General features: G+C 42.4%; 1 protein-coding gene across 2 annotated transcripts in view; it reads left to right on the top strand.

Moving 5' to 3' along the window:
* The window catches only part of EIF4ENIF1 (eukaryotic translation initiation factor 4E nuclear import factor 1), a 52390-nt gene that overhangs the window by 16324 nt on the left and 16745 nt on the right, over positions 1-19321 (top strand). For both annotated transcript variants that reach the window (XM_004716705.3, XM_045289598.1), the window contains exons 3-6: positions 3029-3156; positions 3581-3867; positions 4145-4346; positions 10444-10619. In XM_004716705.3, coding sequence (XP_004716762.1) covers positions 3029-3156; positions 3581-3867; positions 4145-4346; positions 10444-10619 — 793 coding nt within the window. The remainder of the gene's footprint in view (positions 1-3028; positions 3157-3580; positions 3868-4144; positions 4347-10443; positions 10620-19321) is intronic.

The raw sequence follows: 19321 nt of genomic DNA, 5'->3' as shown, positions 1-19321 counted from the left end.
CATGTCCCCCCGGAACTGTCGGTCCCATTGTTTTCTCCAGATTTTTCATCCAGCCTATCTTATTTAGACAGACCTGTGGAGATAATAACATTTACAAAAACAAGACAGCAAAACCAAGCAACAGTATACAATAAACCAATGACAACAAAACAAAACACAACAAGAAAGAAAAGCTTGTAGTTAGTTCAAGGATTGTTTGTTGGCCTTTAGGAGTGTTTCCAGTCCAGTCTGTTGGAGCACCAAAATCCACCTTCAGCATTCCCTGGGGACCTCGACGCTCCATTCCCTTGCTGTTCTTTTGCACCCCCTTAGTGTTTTGCCTCGGTGTGGCAGGATCAGATCGGGTACATTTCCCACACTGTGTCTCTGGTGCTGTCCCCTGTAAGACTATGGGTCAGTGAGGGGCGTCACGTCTCATAATGGGGCCGGTCATGTCCTCTCTGTGGACTGGCTGCTCTAATTGGGAACATTGTCCTCATGCATTGGCCAACATTTTCAATGTGCAGAGTATCTATTATATATCATTCCTTGGTTGAACAAGACAGTTTTTTTTTGGAAAAGTTTTATTGGCATATAATTCACATATCATACAATTCAGTAGTTCAGTCATATTAAGAGTTGTACAGTCATCACAATCAGTTATAGAACATTTTTTCTTTCATGTACTCATTGTTTTTAGCTCCCTACTTCCCTCCCCCTTATCTACTGTGCCATGCCCAAAGAACCATTAATCCAGTTACTGTCTCTCTAGATTTACCTATCCTAGATTTCATATGCAGGAAAACATACACCCCTCCCAAAAAAGAAAACAGAACTTCAATTAAAAAGAAAGCAGAAAGTATTAAAATTAGAACAAATTTTAAATAAGTCAAAAGGGAGATCATTTGATAAGGTGGTAAATTTTAACCTAAAGACATAATCTTTTGTTAAAATTTTTTGACATAATCTTTTTAAATTACGCAAAAGGTAAGTCCAGAGTATTGCTGCTAGGGTTCCAGTTCACGCAGGCAGAGGTTTATTTGAAAGAGAATGTGTTCATCCTGAGTCTGCGATCAGACAAGTTCTCTCAGTGGTGTATGCTGTAGTCCCGTTAGGGTGCCTTCCAAAAAGAAAGTCTAATCAAACAGTGGCTCCCGAGAGGTTCTGTGGGCCAGTTAAAATTCCAGGTGGGCAGGTTAGCCCACGAGTTATGACAACTATTTTGGCAGGGCCCCAGAGGAGTGCTCTAGATTTTTTTGAAGGCTCACGGAGGCTTATTACAAAGAAGTTTTAAGCAAACTGAAAACTTCATCTGTGAGAAACAGGCCAGGAAAAGTTGTGCTGAGAAACCATTTTCCGTGAGGTCAATGCGTCTTACCTTCTCATTCTTCTCGGGTAGCAAGGGCTGTCCTATGAGAATTTTGTTAGGAACCTCTATCCAACCTACACCCCCGATCTTGCCCCTGCAGGCTTGTTGTTCCCTGAGCTCACAGAACAGTAGAGAGGTTTGAGTTGCTTGGGATGCCAAAGCTGTAGCTTTGCTGTGAAAAACCCTAGAGCTCAGGATTCTTCAGAGAAGGGTAGAAACACTGTGTGGACCTAGATGGAGGCTATATCAAGAAACAGTGCTCCACATTTTCATATTTTTTGTCATTTTATGGCAACATTTCTTTTTTTTCATTGTTTTATTAGGGGCGGCAGTATTTCTTGACTTACCCTTGTTCATGGACTATACAGAAGGCCTGTTCAACCTGTCCATCTCACCCCTCTCCCTTGATGAAGGCAATGATTTGATTATTTGATTCATGATTATTCCGGTTAAGATGTTTCCACCATCTAAAATAAGCTGGCTGCTACTTTACAGATCTAAAGTTTTCTGATGCCGCAAGTTGAAGTTAATTGTTTCAATTCTGTTCCTTTGTGGTGTTAAATAAAGTTGTCGTGGGCAGACATACTCATTTTTATTCTGAAGTGGGTGACACTGTGCTAATAATGGAAAGAGCAAAGCAAAGAAAGCTGCTCATACTACTGTTGCCACTTGTTACAGACTTAAAATTGTTGCGTTCTTGAACGCAGTCCTTACAGCCACCGTAGGAGGTATCTACTCTCTCTCTTATGGATGAGGAGTTTGAGACTGAGGTGTACTCATTTATTCAAGAGATGTTCATTTGGTATTTGCTGTGTGGTAAGCACTGGTAGTACTGGCTGCTACCTTCGTGGTCAGGGGAAGGAAACAAATGCTCGTCAGAGTTCACCGTTACAGTCTGTGAAGGACAAGTACAGAGTACAGTGCTCAAACAAACTCACTGCCATCGAGGTGATTCCAACTCATAGCAGCGACCCTGTGTAGAGTTTCCACGGCTTTAGGTCTTTATGGGGCCAGATAGCCTCATCTCTCTCCCACTGAGCAGCTGGTGGTTTCGAACTCCTAGTTTTGTAGTGTTTAGTCTAACGTTTCCCTAACCATGAGTACTGTGTTAGTGCGGAGCAAAGCCTAGTCTGATCTGGAACTTAAGGGAGACCTCCGAAGACAGCTGAACGATGCAGTTCATAACTGTCCAAGACCTGCCTGACCATGTGTCGCAGAGCTAAAATGTGATCTCAAGTTGCTGGACTGCCAAGCTCTTTCTCGTCTCTGGATACTCTCCCATGTTCGTGCGTGAAGAGTAATGTAAGATCTGAATCATAAACTTTGTCCTGTTTCTGGATAAAACTAGAAAAGGACATACCAAAACACGCCAGGACCTGGGAGAGGGTGGGTTTGTTCACTTGTACAGATATTAGTAAACTGAGTTGTCGATATTTATAGAGCTTCCCTCCGTAGAGGATAGATATTTATGGTGATGCACACCCTAGGCTCTAATATGAATGTTTCACATATGTGTAGACCACTAGTTTATAGGTCAATTGTTGAATTAGTAGTTGTTGTTTTCAACAACAGAGGCAAAGGGATTTCTCTGACTTTTTTTCATGTAGAGGTTTAGAAATTGGATTATATATGTAGTTCATAGTTGCCAAATGCTAACTATTGGTACCTTTTGAAATGCAGTGATGGCGTCTGGGACCCTGAGAAGTGGCATGCCTCTCTCTACCCAGTTTCAGGGCGGAGCTCACCTGTGGAAAACCAGAAAAAAGAGCTGGATACAGACCGGCCTTCCCTAGTGCGTCGGATAGTAGGTGAGCACATGGTCACTAATGTTGAGGATATACCATTGGCTGCTGACTTCATTCTTAACTGTAAGAGTTTTATGCTTTGGAGAGTGGGAGGGATGTCATTAGGGAACTGGATTTGAACTGCCAGCTTTTCAGCTAGTGTTTGAGTGCTTAACCTCAGAGATTGTTATTTGGCAAAATTTTCTTAATAGTTGCATAGGTACAGACTTGAAGTGAAAACATTGTAGACACCAATTTTGGAAATCACTGTAAAGTAACTCATTACTTAAAACAGACAAAGCAAAAGGGTCACTCTTATTAAATATATCATGTGCATTTTACCAGTCTTTCCACATTCTTCCCCTCCCCCCAGTCATGGACACATACATAGTTAAGAAAGATGTCCCTTGTTGGTTTGTGTAACTCCCTCTTTTGGACATCTTTCCAGATCCACGGGAGCGTGTGAAGGAAGACGATTTGGATGTTGTTCTCAGTCCACAGAGACGAAGCTTTGGTGGTGGCTGCCATGTGACGGCTGCTGTAAGCTCCCGACGCTCGGGGAGCCCACTGGAGAAAGACAGTGATGGGCTTCGTCTGCTTGGCGGACGGAGGATCGGCAGTGGGAGAATAATGTCTGCCCGGACCTTTGAAAAGGACCACCGTCTTAGTGATAAGGACCTTCGGGACTTGAGAGACAGAGACCGTGAAAGGGACTATAAGGACAAGCGTTTCAGGGTGTGTCTTCTAAACCCGCCCGCACCGGGTGTGCTGGGGGTCCTGTATCCACTTCATTTACCCTGGGTGACTTCCGCGATTGATCTCAGATGTCTGGAACCTGCTCTCAAGCCCGACAGAGGATTAGAGATCGCTGTGGGAGGAGGGAGGGTAGAGGTCTCTTGCCTGGTATTTCCATCACACTTTTGAGTATCACTTTAACTTAACCAAGACCTGGATTGGGATGGAAATGCCTTAATAAGAATCTTATTTTTTGTTTCATTATGTCCTTTTCCAGAGAGAGTTTGGGGATAGTAAGCGTGTCTTTGGCGAGCGTAGAAGAAATGATTCTTACACGGAAGAAGAACCAGAGTGGTTCTCAGCTGGACCCACGAGCCAGTCTGAAACCATTGAGCTGACTGGCTTTGATGACAAGATCCTAGAAGAAGACCACAAAGGGAGAAAGAGAACGAGGCGGCGGACAGCTTCTGTGAAGGAAGGTCAGCACAAAGCGTGGGCGGGAAGTTCGCACTACTACAAGACATGTCCTCCAAACTGACTTCCTGATGCATTTAGGAATAGACACTGGCACCAGATGTTGCCAAGCGGCACATTGTTACTGTGTTACAGCCTGATTTTGAAACAGTGTGAATTCACTAAGTGGGCAGTACCTCCTCAACTCATTCAGCCTGCAGTGTTAAACAGCAGCACTTCACATGACCTTCAGACATAGGAAATAGGTAGTGAGGTAATGAGAGTTCTCAATTTTTTTAGTTTCTAAGCCCACTCTCTTCACTTCAGGGTGTTAGACCTTCCCAGGGCAGTTGTAAATGACTTGGCTTCTTCCAAATTTAGTTTTCTGACCTTTTAGGGGAAGGAAAAGTATCTTTGTAACTAAACTCAAAGAGCCAGAGCAGAATATGTGTGAAGTGGTTGGTACAGAGAATTGGCACATTGTATTTTATAACAGTATTTATAACAACTGTATTTTATAACAGTATTTTGGCTCCAGGGTGGTCAACCCTGGGCTGGTGGTTTGGGAGAAGAAGCAGTGCCGGGCTATGAGGAAGAGCCAGCTAGGCATCTGGGAGTTGAATATGGGGACTGCTGCTTAGATAAAGAGTTATCTTTGATCAAAGTGGGCCTATTTCTTTGTGGATTAAGACAATGCCTGTTTCATAACATTAAGGGTTTCTTTTAGCATTGAAGATCTAATGTACACTTCAGAGCCTAACCTGAGCACTTATTCAGTAGCTTCTAGTTCCTTCCAGCCTTCAGGTTTAATTGGGATAAAACCTTTTGACAGACACCTTGGTGGAATAGTGGGTTACTCATTGGGCTGGTAACATCAAGGTCAGCAGTTGGAAACCACCAGCCACTCCTCGGGAAAAAGATGAGGCTTTCTACTCATAAGAATTACAGTCCCAGGAACCGACGGGGCAGTTCTACTCTGTCTTCTAGGGTCGCTGTGGGTCACATTGAGTGACTGGGAGTGAGGCAACTGAAGGAAAAAGCTACGGTAATATGTGTCTATTTCAGTACTACCTTACAGTTATTCTGAGGCGAAGATAAACGCTAGACATATTTACTAGGATTTGCCCTTATCTCTGTGCTGTTAATACATTCTTAACCAGGGTGGTGCAGTAAATTGATGGGTAACTTGGGGACTTAGCTCTGAAATTGGCTTTACATATGCCTATGTTTCATCCTCAGTGAGACTAAGCAAATGGGATCCTTTCAGGCTTTGTGAGTGAGAAAAGCAGATGTTTTCTTAACTGAGTGGGTACCTGACTTTTATTCATTTTATATAAACAAATAGAGGAGCAAGAGAAATCAGAATGCCGATGCTGAGTGATATGGGGTAGGGCCTGGAGGGAAGAGGCAGGGTTTTTTTGTTTTGTTTTTTTAATTCTTTTATTAGGCGCTCTTACATCTCTTATCACAATCTATACATTCCTCCAATGTGTCAAGCACATTTGCACATTTGCCGCTGTCATCATTTTCAAAGATTCTCTTCCCACATGAGCCCCTGATATCAGCTCCCCATTTCTTCCTCCTTCCTCCCCTGCCCACGCTCTCACGAACCCTTGATAAGTTATAGATTTTTTTTCCATATCTTACATCGTCCTCCATCACCCCTCCCCCACTTTTCTGTTGTTCGTCCCCCTGGGCAGTCCTGACCATTGTATTTGAGATAAATAAGTACCCTGTAGTTTGATCTTGAGTGTGAGGGTGAGTGTCTCTGCAGGCACATACTAAGTGTGGGAAGTATAGCTGTAAATCTTGTCTGCATCACTTAAAAACATTCATTGACCACCCACTACATACAGGGCCCAATACTAGGTGATGTATGTACATATGATGAGTGAAATTGTTTGACTAGTAATTACATTTATAAGAGAGGAAAAAAATGATTAAAACTCTCCTTTGATTGAAAAGACAAATATGCATCCACACTAATGAAGTAGGTGCCATTCTCAGATGTGGTACACCCTGCCATTGGCTATCTTTATATGGGTCCCTGGCCAGTGAGCTTGTCTGCTGGGGCACTCCTGTGCAGCCTTCAGCGCACTGCCAGCTGTCGGGCCTGGCCTGCTTTGCAGAGAGTTTCAAGTTGGGATCAGATGCTTGTGGGGCGTTCTTCTTGCTGCTCTTTACCAAAAGCCATCCTTCCGTTAAGAACTGTTCTCATCTCCTCCCAAAATGAAAGACAGGGAGAATGGCATGGGTTCTGGGTATAGACTACCTCTTGTGAGACGCATCCTTAAATTAGGACATGAAACTACCGTAATGTTTGCTAGACAGGTGCGTTCTGATGGGTAAAATGGGTCAGGGAGAAGCCCGGCTCTGCTGGAAAAGGATACTCACTGGCACTGATAACGCTTTTCATCATTGTATTGTTTTTAAGACTCAGTTTCTTTGTCTGTAAGACGGTGATGCTTGCCACCACCGCACTCATGTTCATTTAAGTGCCAGTCTTAAAGAGAATGCACTTACCTGTGGGAGTTGGCAGTGGTGTGTGCTGCTGCTGGTTCTGCCCACTACTCTGCCAGTGCTCAGGAGGGTCTCACTGGTTGCCACAGGTGGTCACAAGGCTCAGGGACCGTGGGTGCTAGCTACATGGAGGAACCGCGTGCCTTAAGCTTGCCTTGCGTTATGTGTCTAGTGGAGGGACTTCGGTGCAGGGCTGGGTGTGAGGCTTTATTGACCCTCAGATAAGTAAGCTGTTAAGCCGGTCCGATGTTGTCGTCTTCTGCTTTGCTACAGAGATTTTCAGAGCATTTTGGAATGAAAGCAGAAGTTAGCATTTAGGCCCACTTGGCCTAGATTGAATATTCTGGCCAGTGAATCACAAGACTGTCATGACAGGGTACTTTTTGCTCATGTGACTTCATGTCTGTCATGATAAAGATATAGGCAGCTCTTTAATTGGTGCAGTTGCAGTCAGAAGGAATCCTAGAGGTGATGTCAGGTAAGTGTTGGACTGCTAACCACAAGGTCAGTGGTTCAAACCCACCAGCTGAAAGTTGAAGCTTATCTATTCCCGTAAAAATTTACAGCCTCAGAAATCCTATGTAAGGTCACAGAGTCAGAATTGACTCAGTGGCAGTGGGTTTTGGGGGTTGCAGGATAGGGCTTGGAAATTCTGTTTTTCTAATAAAGTTAGTATCTAGCATCTCAATCCATTTGCACATACGCACAAAAAATCTGGATAACAATTATTCCAGCAAAAAGGTTTTGCTTTTTGCCCATGTTGTTGGTATGACTTGCCTTTGCGTCGGTTGCAACACATAGCTATCGTAAGCATGACAGAGCGAAACCTTGCCTGGTCTTGCATCAGCCTTACCGCCTGGCCTCTGAGCACATTGTTTCAGCCACTGTGTCGGTCCATCTCACAGGGGTTTCCCTCATCTTCACTCAACATGATGTCCTCTTCTGCAGTTGGTCTCTCCTGATGCTGTGTTCAAAGTAAGATGAAATCTATCATGCTTCTTAGAAGGAAGCACTCTGGCTGTACTTCCCCCAAGATAGATTGGTTCTACGCCACAGTTCAAATGTGAATGTGTCAGTATGCCTTTGATCTTCTTTTCATTGTCTCATTAATACCCTTGCTAAGCAGTTGGAAAGACTGGCTTGGGTCAGATGCACCTCAGTCATCGAAGTGAGCTCTTTTGAGCACTTTGGGCAAGGTCTTTTAATTGGCCCGCTGCACTGGTACATCATGTGATGTCTTGAGTGCTGCTCCCATGGCCATTGGTTGTGCATCCAAGTAGAACGACATCTTTAATAACTTCAGTTTCTTCCCACTTAACGTGATGTTGTTCATCGGTGCGATTATGAGGATTTTCGTCTCTCTGTTCCGATGTAAGGCATGTTACAGGCGGTGGCCTTCAGCAGGGACTGCGTCAGTTTGCTTCATTTTCATCAGGAAGGGCTATCACGGCATCTGCATGCAGGCACTGCCCGCAGGCTTCCTCCACTCTCGGTTCCAGTCTTCATGTGTGGCAACCCTGTGTACAACAGAACGACACGCCCCGTTCTGTGCCAGCCTTCAGTTGCTATGCCCAGTCCATCACTGCCCTTTTACTGTACTAAGCATGAGGTCCTTTTCCGTGGCCGTTCTCGCCTGATCACATGTCCAGAGCATGTGAGACGAAGTAGTCTTGTTATCCATGCTTCTAAGAATTCTGGCTGTACTTCTTCCAAGAGACCATGTGTTTGTTCTTTTCTAGTCTGCGGTACTTTCCATATTTGTCACCAGCACCGTAATTCATTGCATCTTTCTGTCTTCCTTATTCACTGTCCGACTTGCACATGCAGGTAAAGTGACTGAAAATACCATGACTCATAGAGTGACTTCTTTGCTCTTCTGAAGAGGTCTTGCCAGCTTTATTCAGCATAAAACATGAATAAATGACATGAAAGGGCACAACCCTGACACATGTTCCAGTTTTAGCCCACTCGGTGCCCGCTGTCCTCTGGTTTTCTCTCGACTCAGGTGCAGGTTTCACGTGAGCACAGTGAAATGTTGGGGAATTTCCATTCTTCCTAATACTATCTGTCATTGGTGATGAGGCCTTCCCACAGCCACAAAACCACAGGCATAAAAATCTATTTCGTTTCTCTGCATTCAGACAAGAGCTAGCTGACACAAATGGGCAGTCAGTTGTCCAGGTAGTTGTCTGACAAATTTCATGGCTGAGGCGACTAAGCCCTTCTAATGTTAACATCCATTTGCATGTGATGTTATCTCACTTGGTATTCCATCAACTCCTGGAGCCTGGATTTTTGTCAGTGCCTTAATTGCATTCCTTCAGGACCATGGGTACTTGGTGCTTTGCTAAACTCCTGAAACGGTTGAAAGCCAGACCATTAATTTTGGAACAGTGGCTCTGTATATTCCTCCTCCTCCTGTTTTTCGGTGTGGCTTCCTGTATCATTCTATTTTTTGACCACAGAATTTTTTAGTACTGGATTTTCTCTTTAGTTCTTTCAGCTTCAGATATGTCACTTGTGTTCTGTCCTTGGGGTTTTCTAACTTCAGGTCTTGTGCAAGTTTTATTATACTGTTTATCTTGTCGATTGGAGCTGCCCTTGTTCGGTTCTTCTACGTCATCATTTCTTGCACATGCCCGTGTGCTCAAGAGCAAGTCTCAGAATCTCCTGATACAGATTGTGGTTTATCCTTCTTGTGGTCTTTTTAATGACCCGCCGCTCTGGACGTCTTCTCATAACTCATGACCCTCATCAGATACCAGTGTGTCAGATCTATTTATAGATGACCCACAAATATAGGTGGGTTGTAATCAAGGTCACTTGACCTTTTTGTCCATTCTCTGCCTAAAACTAAGATGCTAGCTTTCTTAGATGTTAGCACTTGGTAGCGTCACTTTGCGCCCATCATACTTTGCCTCCCCAAACAACTGAACGTGACTGACTTGTAAGTTGACCTAGCACTGTAGAGCAACAAGGTAAATTAGGACAGGTTACTTGCCCTTAGAGGGCTTGGACTCACCAGAGTTACGATAATGCACCGTAATACATGCTTTGAGAACTAACACAGGATTATAGAGAAGATTCGAGTTAACCTTGCTGGGTAAGATAAAAACGGATAGTAATTCAGACTTCCCAGAGGTGACATTTGAGCTTTGCCTTGAAGGGTGATTTACAACTGACCCTTGTGCCAGGAGCCCCCTAATGCCTTGGTTGCTGAATCCTGCCTTTAAAGCTATGGTGGTGCCAGAGGCAAGGATGATGGCAGAGACAAATTAATTTGGCTTTATATGTAAACTAAATTAAACAGTAAGGGACTCATAAAGACGACCTTTTCAGGGAAAAAAATAATAATTCCTTTAAAGACCCACTAGGATATAGAAAACAAAGAAGTGGGAGAGGAGATTGTTTGCCCTTTCTCTGCCGTTTGGTGCTCTCTGGCTCTTGCATCAGTAAAACAGTTGTAAGCACTGTACCTGCGCATGATGTCGGCTTTTCAAGTCATCTGTGGCTCTTCTGCATGTGTGTCGTTGGCGGAGAGCACGGAGGAAGACTGGAGCCCCTGGCTTGATCAGACTGTTTTTGTCCTGGTTTTACTTGCAGGCATAGTCGAGTGCAATGGAGGAGTGGCCGAAGAGGAGGAGGTGGAGGTCATTCTTGCACAGGAGCCTGCTGCTGATCAGGAAGTACCGAGGGACGCCGTCTTGCCTGAGCAGTCCCCAGGAGAATTTGACTTTAATGAGTTCTTTAACCTTGATAAGGTGCCGTGCTTGGCTTCGGTGAGTGTAGCAGCCCATGCACACGGATAGAGTAACTTTACTGTTAAATTGGACCTGGGTCGTTGCGGGTTGTTTTGGTAGATACTTTGGGATTGGGTGTTTTGTTTTGTTTGACATTTATTCTTAAACTATCATTTGAATTTGTGTTGGCTTTGATTGGAAAGGTTTCCTGTAAATGATTGAGAATTTTGACCTAGCTAACTTTTTTGCCAGGCTGGTGACTGAACTAAAATCTCTTCAGGTGTTTCAGAACACTGTCTGCTTGTTTTGGTGTGAAGGAGTTTAAGTATTGTTGTTAAGACTTTCTGTGGCATTGGCATTTATAACTGGCCATTAGTGTTAGGCTAGCCTGCATCGCTTGGGTAAGGCTGCTTGGTGAAGTGGTTTCTTTTGTGGTGTGACAGTTTCAAGAACCTTTGATGAAAGGGCTTGAGATATTATTGGTGTTGCCATTTAATTCTTGAGGTCTAGTCTTTCTAGCGTTTCAAAACAGACCTAGTTAGCCCTCCTCAAATCTTCACTGCGATCTGCCCTAGCTCCTGTCCCCTTCAGACATTTAGGGATTAGCATATTAGAAAAATTTTGGAGATGATTTGTAAGTAGAACCTTTGCACACAAAAATAAGGTTTTCTATGGTTGGTGAAAGAGTGCGTGGAGCTCTGTGACAATTTAAAAATGACTTGACCAAAAAAATCTGTATGCTCCAGATATCCTAATGTAAAGGAACATTAGCTAGAGCAAGTGAGTTTGACTGACCCCCGAGTGTCCATGGTTCATAGGAGTTGGCTTAAATTCCAGTGTTCCATCACTACTCTTTCTTAGATTCCTGCATGCACAGACAAAACTGGACCTGAGAGCAGACAACATTGGACTGTCTCCCATATTTGACTATTCCCCAACCTCCAAAAACTCGCCACAAAGAGTAGGTGAATAGGCAGTGTGTAACCCTGATAGGTCAGGGTCACAGGTGAGTTCTATAGCAGTGCTTCTCACATTCTCTGTTGTGAGCAGCTGGGCTTCTCTCTTGCCAGTTGATTGAGAACCTGTATATTAGTAAACACCAGTATTACAGCAGTGCTGAATTTCTGTAGGTACCCTAAACATTCAGTTACTTTCTGAACTTAACCTCAAGGTGGACCTGCATAGTTTGAGACCACAATTTTGTGTAGCACTCTTCAGGAGTACGTGGAATGTGGTCCTGCAGGAGTTGGGGCAACTGTCACTCAGTTTTGTTCCTAAAATTCTAGTATAGATCCACTGAGTCAAGATTTCTAAGAAGCAACTTTAATTATAATTGCCTCGCCAATAATCTCTTATCCATTTACATCACTCCAAGCTGAAGGGGCCCACCTGAATGTGAGTTTATTTATCTTGGTGTAAACTGAGTGTCCCCTCAAAAACTGGGCCTCTGAGTAATTATTTATTTTTACAAATAAGGTGTGGTGCAGCAGTCAAAGTGTTGACTGCGAACCGAAAGGTTGGTGGTTTGAATCCATAAGCAGCTCTGCAGGAGAAAGATGTATCCATCTGCTTCCATAAGGATTACAGCATGGAAAAATGAATGGGGCTGTTGTACTCTGTCCTACAGCAGTGGTTCTCAACCTCCCGAATGCCGCAACCCTTTCACACGGTTCCTCATGTTGTGACCCCCAAACCATAAAATTATTTTCGTTGCTACTTCCTCACTGTCATTTTGCTACTGTTAGGAATCGGGCAACCCCAAAGGGGTTGCGACCCACTGGCTGAGAGCTGTTGTCCTATAGTTCCGTGAGTCAAAATCAACTCAACAGCACTGGATTTGGGGTTCTTCGGTGTAGTGGGGTTTTTGGGTAGTGGTTAAATTTTTTTTTTCTTTTTTAACCTTACATAGTGGCAGAATACTGATGGGGGATTCTATTGTACAAAGGCACTACAGCAGAAGGCCCAAATGTAGAGAGGCCTGTACTAGGCTCTAAACATGAACAGAAGTCCACAAACCCGCTGAGGAAACAGGCACAGGATGTTTCAGTAACTTGCACAGTCACACAGCTAGTGAGTGGTAGGAACGGAATTTTTTATGCACTTTCAAATTAAGTGTTTCCATTAACGCCCACAGCGAGACACTGAAACAGAGAGGAGCAGGAACTATCCTTTGGCCCCTACTCCCCACTAAACCTTAGTTCATACTGAGTGTAAGGGTTTAGGCTGTGTTTTCATAATTTTTTATGATAGGTCCACTACAAAAAAACTGGATCAATTTAAAAAACACTTTGTGCTAAGTAGCAGTGAACACTAATACAATGTTCAGTAAACAATTAGGGAAATTAACATGTCTGTATAGGGCTTGAATATTAATAGGTGAAGTTTTTAGAATAGTGTGTAGCCCTTAGTAAGCTCTATAAATGTTTAATACTAATAAACATAAACGGAACTTTATATCCAAACACTTTCTTTGTATGTATAAAAACTTGAGCACATTGTACTAGCCACAAAGGAAATTTCAAATATCCATACTGTATTTCATTATTTCATTCACATCACGCAACTCTGGCTTCTGGGTGTGTTCTAGGGACTGAAATTATAGGAACAAAGTTCCTGTCTCCATAGAGCATACAATGAATGAGTAAGTTTAAAAAACAGCAACTTAAAAACCCACTGTTCTTAATTAATTCGAATTCCTAATGACCTCAGAGAGCACAGGCCTGTTCGCTAGGGCTTCCAAAGCTGTAACTCGTCACAGGAGCAGGAAACCTCTTCTTTCTCAGCTGTTAGGTTCACACTGTTGACCTTGTGGTTAGCATTCCAATGTGTAACCAACTACACCAGGCACCTCAAGTGAGTACAACCGAGGTATTGCTACTAGAGTTCCTTTTTCACACTTCAGGGTAGGTCTTGAAATTTTCCTTTTGATGGTGGGTGAAATGCCATTCCTCTTGTAGCTGTCATTCTTGGCATAGTAAGCCATTTGATTTTCTGATTCAAAATGGTCAATACCAGTCCATTTCAGCTCACTAATGCCCACAGCTTGGAATTCCTCTAGGTTCCTACATTGTACATTCCAAATTCCAAATATTAATAGATACTCGTAGCTGTTTCTTGTACCGCGGACTACCCAAAGAACAAAGAAATCTGTCTCAAGAAGGATAGCCATAATGTTCCTTAGAAGCAAGGATGGCGAGACTTTGTCTCCTGGACGTGGGACATGTTACGAGGAGAGACTTGTCCCTGGAAAGGACAGCATGTGTGGTAGAGTAGAGGGGCAGCAAAAATAAACAAGACTTGACGAAACGCTTGGCACAGTGGCTGGGACAATAGGCGGAAACATAACACCTGTGAGGAGGGTGCAGGAGCGGTGGGCTGGCTCTGTTGTTCATACGGTCAGTATGGATCAGACCTACTAGATAACACCTAACACGAGGATTCCAGTTCATGCGTGCATAGATTCATTCCAGACCAAACACGGCTTAACCACGTCTCTGAGATCAGTGGGTGGCTGCAGAGTATTCTCTCAGTCATTATACTTGTCTTCACCTTGCTAAAACCAAAAATCTGTCATCGAACTGATCTGTCTCATAGCAACCCTGTAGAACAGGGTAGAACTTTGTTTTTAAGATGATAATTCTTTATAGAAGCAGGGAGCCTGTCTTTTTCTTCCAGAGTGGCTGGTGTTTTTGAACTGCTAATGTGTTTAGCAACCCACTGTGTAACTGCTGTACCACCAGGGCTCCTGATTTGATCTCATTAAGATGCCTTAAAAGTAGGGGTGTGTGTGTGTGTACACGCACGCTAAGATCAAAAAATCGTTTTGCAATCAGGAATAATTCTGCATTTTAAAATAAAACTCCAGTGAACATCTTCCCAAATCATTGAAGCTTTGCAACAAAGCCAGAAGAATCCTTCCTCACATAAAACAAAAGTATGGATCAAACAATTTAAGGAAGGTCAGAAAGACCTCAGAGATTAACCAGGAGAGTGTAGACCATCAGCCTTGAAGCTGAAGCTCATGGTAATCCTGGAAGAAGAGCATAGGATTAGCCTTGATGTCTTAGTTACTGACGTTGAGATCCCTTTCCATTTGACGAGAACATCTTGGCCTCAGCAAAGTTTTGGGTGCCAAAGTGTTGCAGGAAAATGGGCTAACTCAAAGGGCTGATCTTCCCATCAGCCCTTTTCAAGTGTGTGGGGTGGAGGGGGTGTGGAATCCGAACAGGGTGTTCTGGGTGGGCTTTTCTCACAGTACAGGACAATCATGGGGCCTTATTACGAAGTTTTTAGAAAACTGAAAGCTGCATTGGTGCCAGGAAAGGTGCCCTGAGGAATGTTTTCCTCTCATGGCAGTGCCCCCGAGCATTCGGCAAGGGCAACAAGGGCTGTCCTACAGGAATTCCTTTAAGGAACCCTTACGTCATCCACCTTACAACTTGGCTCTTGTCCCTTCAGGGTTCTTTTTTTTTTCTTCCTAAAACCATTTTATTAGGAGCTAATCCAGATATCATACCCTTTCATAGTTTAATCTTGTCAAGCAGTGCTATACATTGGCTACCAAAATCAGTTTCGAAACATTTCTTCCTCCTCGAACTCCTTGATATCAGCTTCCCCTTACCCCTCCTCCCCTCCCTGTACCCTGCAAGGACTCTTATTCCAGTTGTTGTCTTTATCGATTGACCTCTCCTGGGTTTCAGATACCAAAAAACATAGAAAAACACATAGCAAAGAGTCAAGAAACCTGCCAACAATGACAAAATACAACAGTTAAATCCCAATATTAAAAAATAAAGAAAATATTAAAGACCTGAGCAAGCCCAAAGTATATCAGATGGGAGATCAAGTAAGAAGGTTTTAACCGTTCAAGTCAAATGTATCATTTTAGTCTACTATGGTCTCCTCTCCAATACTCTCTGTCTGATAGCCAGGTTATTTCCTTCCCTCATTATGGTTAGAAGGAAATCACCAGAGACACTCCTTGTGTAGATCCTTCAAATGTATTTTGGGCTTCCACTGCCAGGATCACCAGTATCTCACAATTTAAGCTTTCATACTAATCCCTCCTTCAGATTTGGATTATATAATTTACAATCCTTGTATGGTGGATTTAGTTGAAGTCTCAACTTAGATGGCTGCTCGTTTGGATACACAAGCTTTTAAGAACCCAGATACTATTCTATTTGACAGCCAGGCACTAGATAACTTCTCCACCACTTTGCTATAGCACCCATATCTTCTGTGTCCCTTCCTGAGGAGCAGGGCCATGTGGTCAGAACTAATTGTGCTTAGATTGGAGCTAGGATTAAGTGCAAGCCCAAATTCCATTACTGGATCTGTTTTTTTATCTGCCTCTGGCTCACCTTAGAGACATCCTTGTTAATTTATGATAGGGAAATCTTGTCTTATCTGCCTGTAGCCTAAGGATCTTCTGTATATAGTGTTCTTAATTATCCCATGGTACAAACTTTGGAACACTTTTGAGAGAAGGAAATGGAACATGTATAAACTACATATAGCAACACCTGCATCATTCACTTGTACAGAATAAATCCTTAAGTGACTGGACACTACTTGCACAAACAATAGGAGTTGATGGTCAGGCAAAACTTAAAATAATTTTCACTAACAATGTCAATCACAAGTATGCCAGAATAGTGCATGATACAGCAAGTAGGGCATTGGAGTAGTAAGTAAATGTTAATCTGCCTACCTTGATTAAGGTGCACGACTCTTGATACAGTGGTCTGCTACTGCTTCACACACCATGTTATTTCAGTCTTAAGTCCTCAGATTACAGGTGTGTTTGAGGTAAAACCTAGTTTACCTTATGGGGTTTCCACATCATAACCTTTTGTTTCCAAAACTCAACATTTGAAAGGAACAGAATTTAAACCCCGTAAGAATACCTGAAACTGCCATTTTGACTTGGTATAAACAGGAGAACACGGAGTTCTTTGGCAAACGGTTAGAAAACACGAAAACACTGCCTTTAGGAGCACATACTCCTAGATGGAGGCAATGACAAGAAACAGCAGTTCCATGTTTTGATATTTTTGTTTAATTAGAGGTTTCTGTGGCTTTGTAGGGGCAGTTCTCTGTCCCATACGAGCTCACTATAAGTCAACTGACTCAATGGTCATGAGATTTTTTTATGGTTTTATAGCAGTGCTTATGACTTATGTAGGCTAGATTTATGTGCACTGTATGTAATACATTAGAAATCGAAAAGTTGCCAGCTTTAAAGAGCTATTCAAATTGAATACTTGAATGAATATAAATAATGTCCATTAAAGTACTTAAAAAAATTTTTTTTTGATATGAAACAGCGCAGTACGATACCTGGCATATAACTAGTACTTAAATAGAAAGGAAATCAAAATAGAAAAACTTAATTTTTAAAAGCAATCTATGGGAACGTGACAGAAAACGTTGGTAATGTAATCAAAAGTAAGCTTAGGAGACTGCTGCTTTGCCTTTTGGCTAAGCAACCAAACCCAGACTCGTTTCCATTGCATGTCAGTGCCGACTCAAAGCGACCCTGTAGAATCGTTTCTCTGCGTTTCTGAGACTACTTTCTGGGAGTAGAAAACCTCCTCTTTGCTCCTCCGAGCTGGCTGGTGGCTTCAAACTGCTGAACTTAGGGTTAGCAGCCCAACATGTTTTGGCTAAGATCAAATGTAAAAGTATGCTCAGAAGAAAATGTGTAGCCTGAAGTGCATTCATTAGATATCTTTTTTAAAAAATGAACTAGAATGAAACAGCAACAATGTAGACATTCCCATAAAAGGACAAAGTAATAAAAGAAAACAAGCATTGATCAGTAAAACTATGACATTACCATAAGGGAAAATGTATTTCAGTGTATCAGAATGATAGGAATCTGAAAATTGCATCTATACACCTTTATTTAAAAGACCAAAGTAGTAGCCAGAGGTTACCTTAAAAAATGCCACTAAGCATCTAATAAGGGCAACTGAAACACCAAAATAGAATTCACAGGCTCTTCTTCTCCAGGAAATAAGTATGGAGCTGAGGATACTCTGGCCCAAAAGTCTCAACTTCCTGTACCCAAGGTGCTAGGGGAAGGCATTGCTGCTATGGGAGTCAAGTTTGCCCATTTGTAAAAGTGAGCATTGGCTAGACAAAGTCATAAGACTCATTTCCCATGGAAAATACTGCGGTTTAAATTGGCATTCCTTCACATATGCATAAACTTAATTTTGAGTTTACCACTCTCGCTGTATTTTAGCTATAATGAAATTTGGCTTCTGGGGCACTTTCAAGTAAGTGTTGGAGGGCTAATTACAAGGTTGGCAGCTCAAACCCACCAGATGCTCCTCAGAAGGAAAACGAGACTGCCTGCTCCAGTAAAGACTTACAGCTTTGGAAATGCTCTAAAGGGTGATTATGAGTGTGATTTGACTCGATGGCAGTGTGTTGAGTTTACTACCACAAAGTATGTTGGTCACTCATTTAAATATGGAAATGACTTTATATTTACTGTGGTATTTCTAGAAAATGTTCGTCTACATTTTACTTTTGTCTTTGCATTCTTAAGTTTTTTCTGTGTCCATACTTTTTTCCTCTATACAATATGACCAGAGGAAATACAGGAAGTTAAAATGCAAAGCCATTCATTTTGTTATTTGTAAAAGTTCATACTTTTAACAATAAAGTATATCAGCTATAGCTTTCAGTTATTTCTAATTCTGTTTCAAATCACCAAAGTAGAGATATTTTGAGTACAATTCCCAGTTTTTCAATCTGAAGCACCGTTCGTGGTGTTTTTTAATACTTTGTGGAGTACTGTTATTCCTAAATGAGTGTGTTGAGAGCCTTGCTTAGAGTCCACAAGTGACGTGGACTGAAGCTGCCTGAAGCAGCACCTGAATGAGCATCTCGAGTTCACATCCCTAGATCGAGTGTTCAGTATCGTTCTTTTGTGGCTCCGTTTAGGTTGCAGGTTATAAAAACTGCCAAGTGAAAAAGAATAAATCTAGTCTATTATTGGTGAAGTCTGACTAGAGACCGTGGGTTCTAGATTTTAGTTACAACAAAGTCACTGACTCGTGTCAACTTTTGTCTTTAAAAAAAAATGCTCTCTGTTTATTAGTTGATAGAGAAATGAGACAAACAAGTCTACGCCTTAATTTTGAACTGGCATCTGCTTTATCTTGTCTTTTTAAAATGTTGTTAAATTCAGACTTACTGCCATCAAGTCGATTCTGACTCCTCGCGACTCCATGACACAGTAGAACTACATTTCCCCGTGAGTTCCCAAGGCTAACTCTACAGGAGTAGAAAATCTGGGCCTTTTCTTGGGAGTGGCTGGTGGTTTCAAACTGCTAACCTTATGGAATAGCCCACAGGTAGCCATTAGGCCACCAGGGATCTCGAAATGTTGATGAAAGTGCTGCATAAGATCAGTTTGGCTATTTAACTGGATTTATGGTAGGGCAGAATTGAAAATTCATGGGGTTTTTTAAAGCTTAAATGCAGCTTTTAAAGCTGAGTAATGAATTAATTCTATTACAAGCTAATAGTATTGATTAAATTGCTTCTGATCATAGTTTATCAGTGAATTGCTCTTATTAAATCTGGGGGGGAAATGGGAGTTCCGTTTAAAAATAAAAACACCCGAAGCTTCCCATTAACTTCAAGAAGAAATTAGAGATCACTTTAAGGTTCATCTTTGACATGCTGTCCCTTAATTTGGCTGCTGAAATCGGTAAGGCTTG

This window comes from Echinops telfairi, unplaced genomic scaffold, assembly GCF_000313985.2.
Source record: "Echinops telfairi isolate 266 unplaced genomic scaffold, ASM31398v2 ScPeMD7_29;HRSCAF=101, whole genome shotgun sequence".
NCBI classification, from domain to species: domain Eukaryota; kingdom Metazoa; phylum Chordata; class Mammalia; order Afrosoricida; family Tenrecidae; genus Echinops; species Echinops telfairi.
Note: the sequence above shows the minus strand (reverse complement) of the source record. Positions and strands in the feature narration are given on the sequence as shown.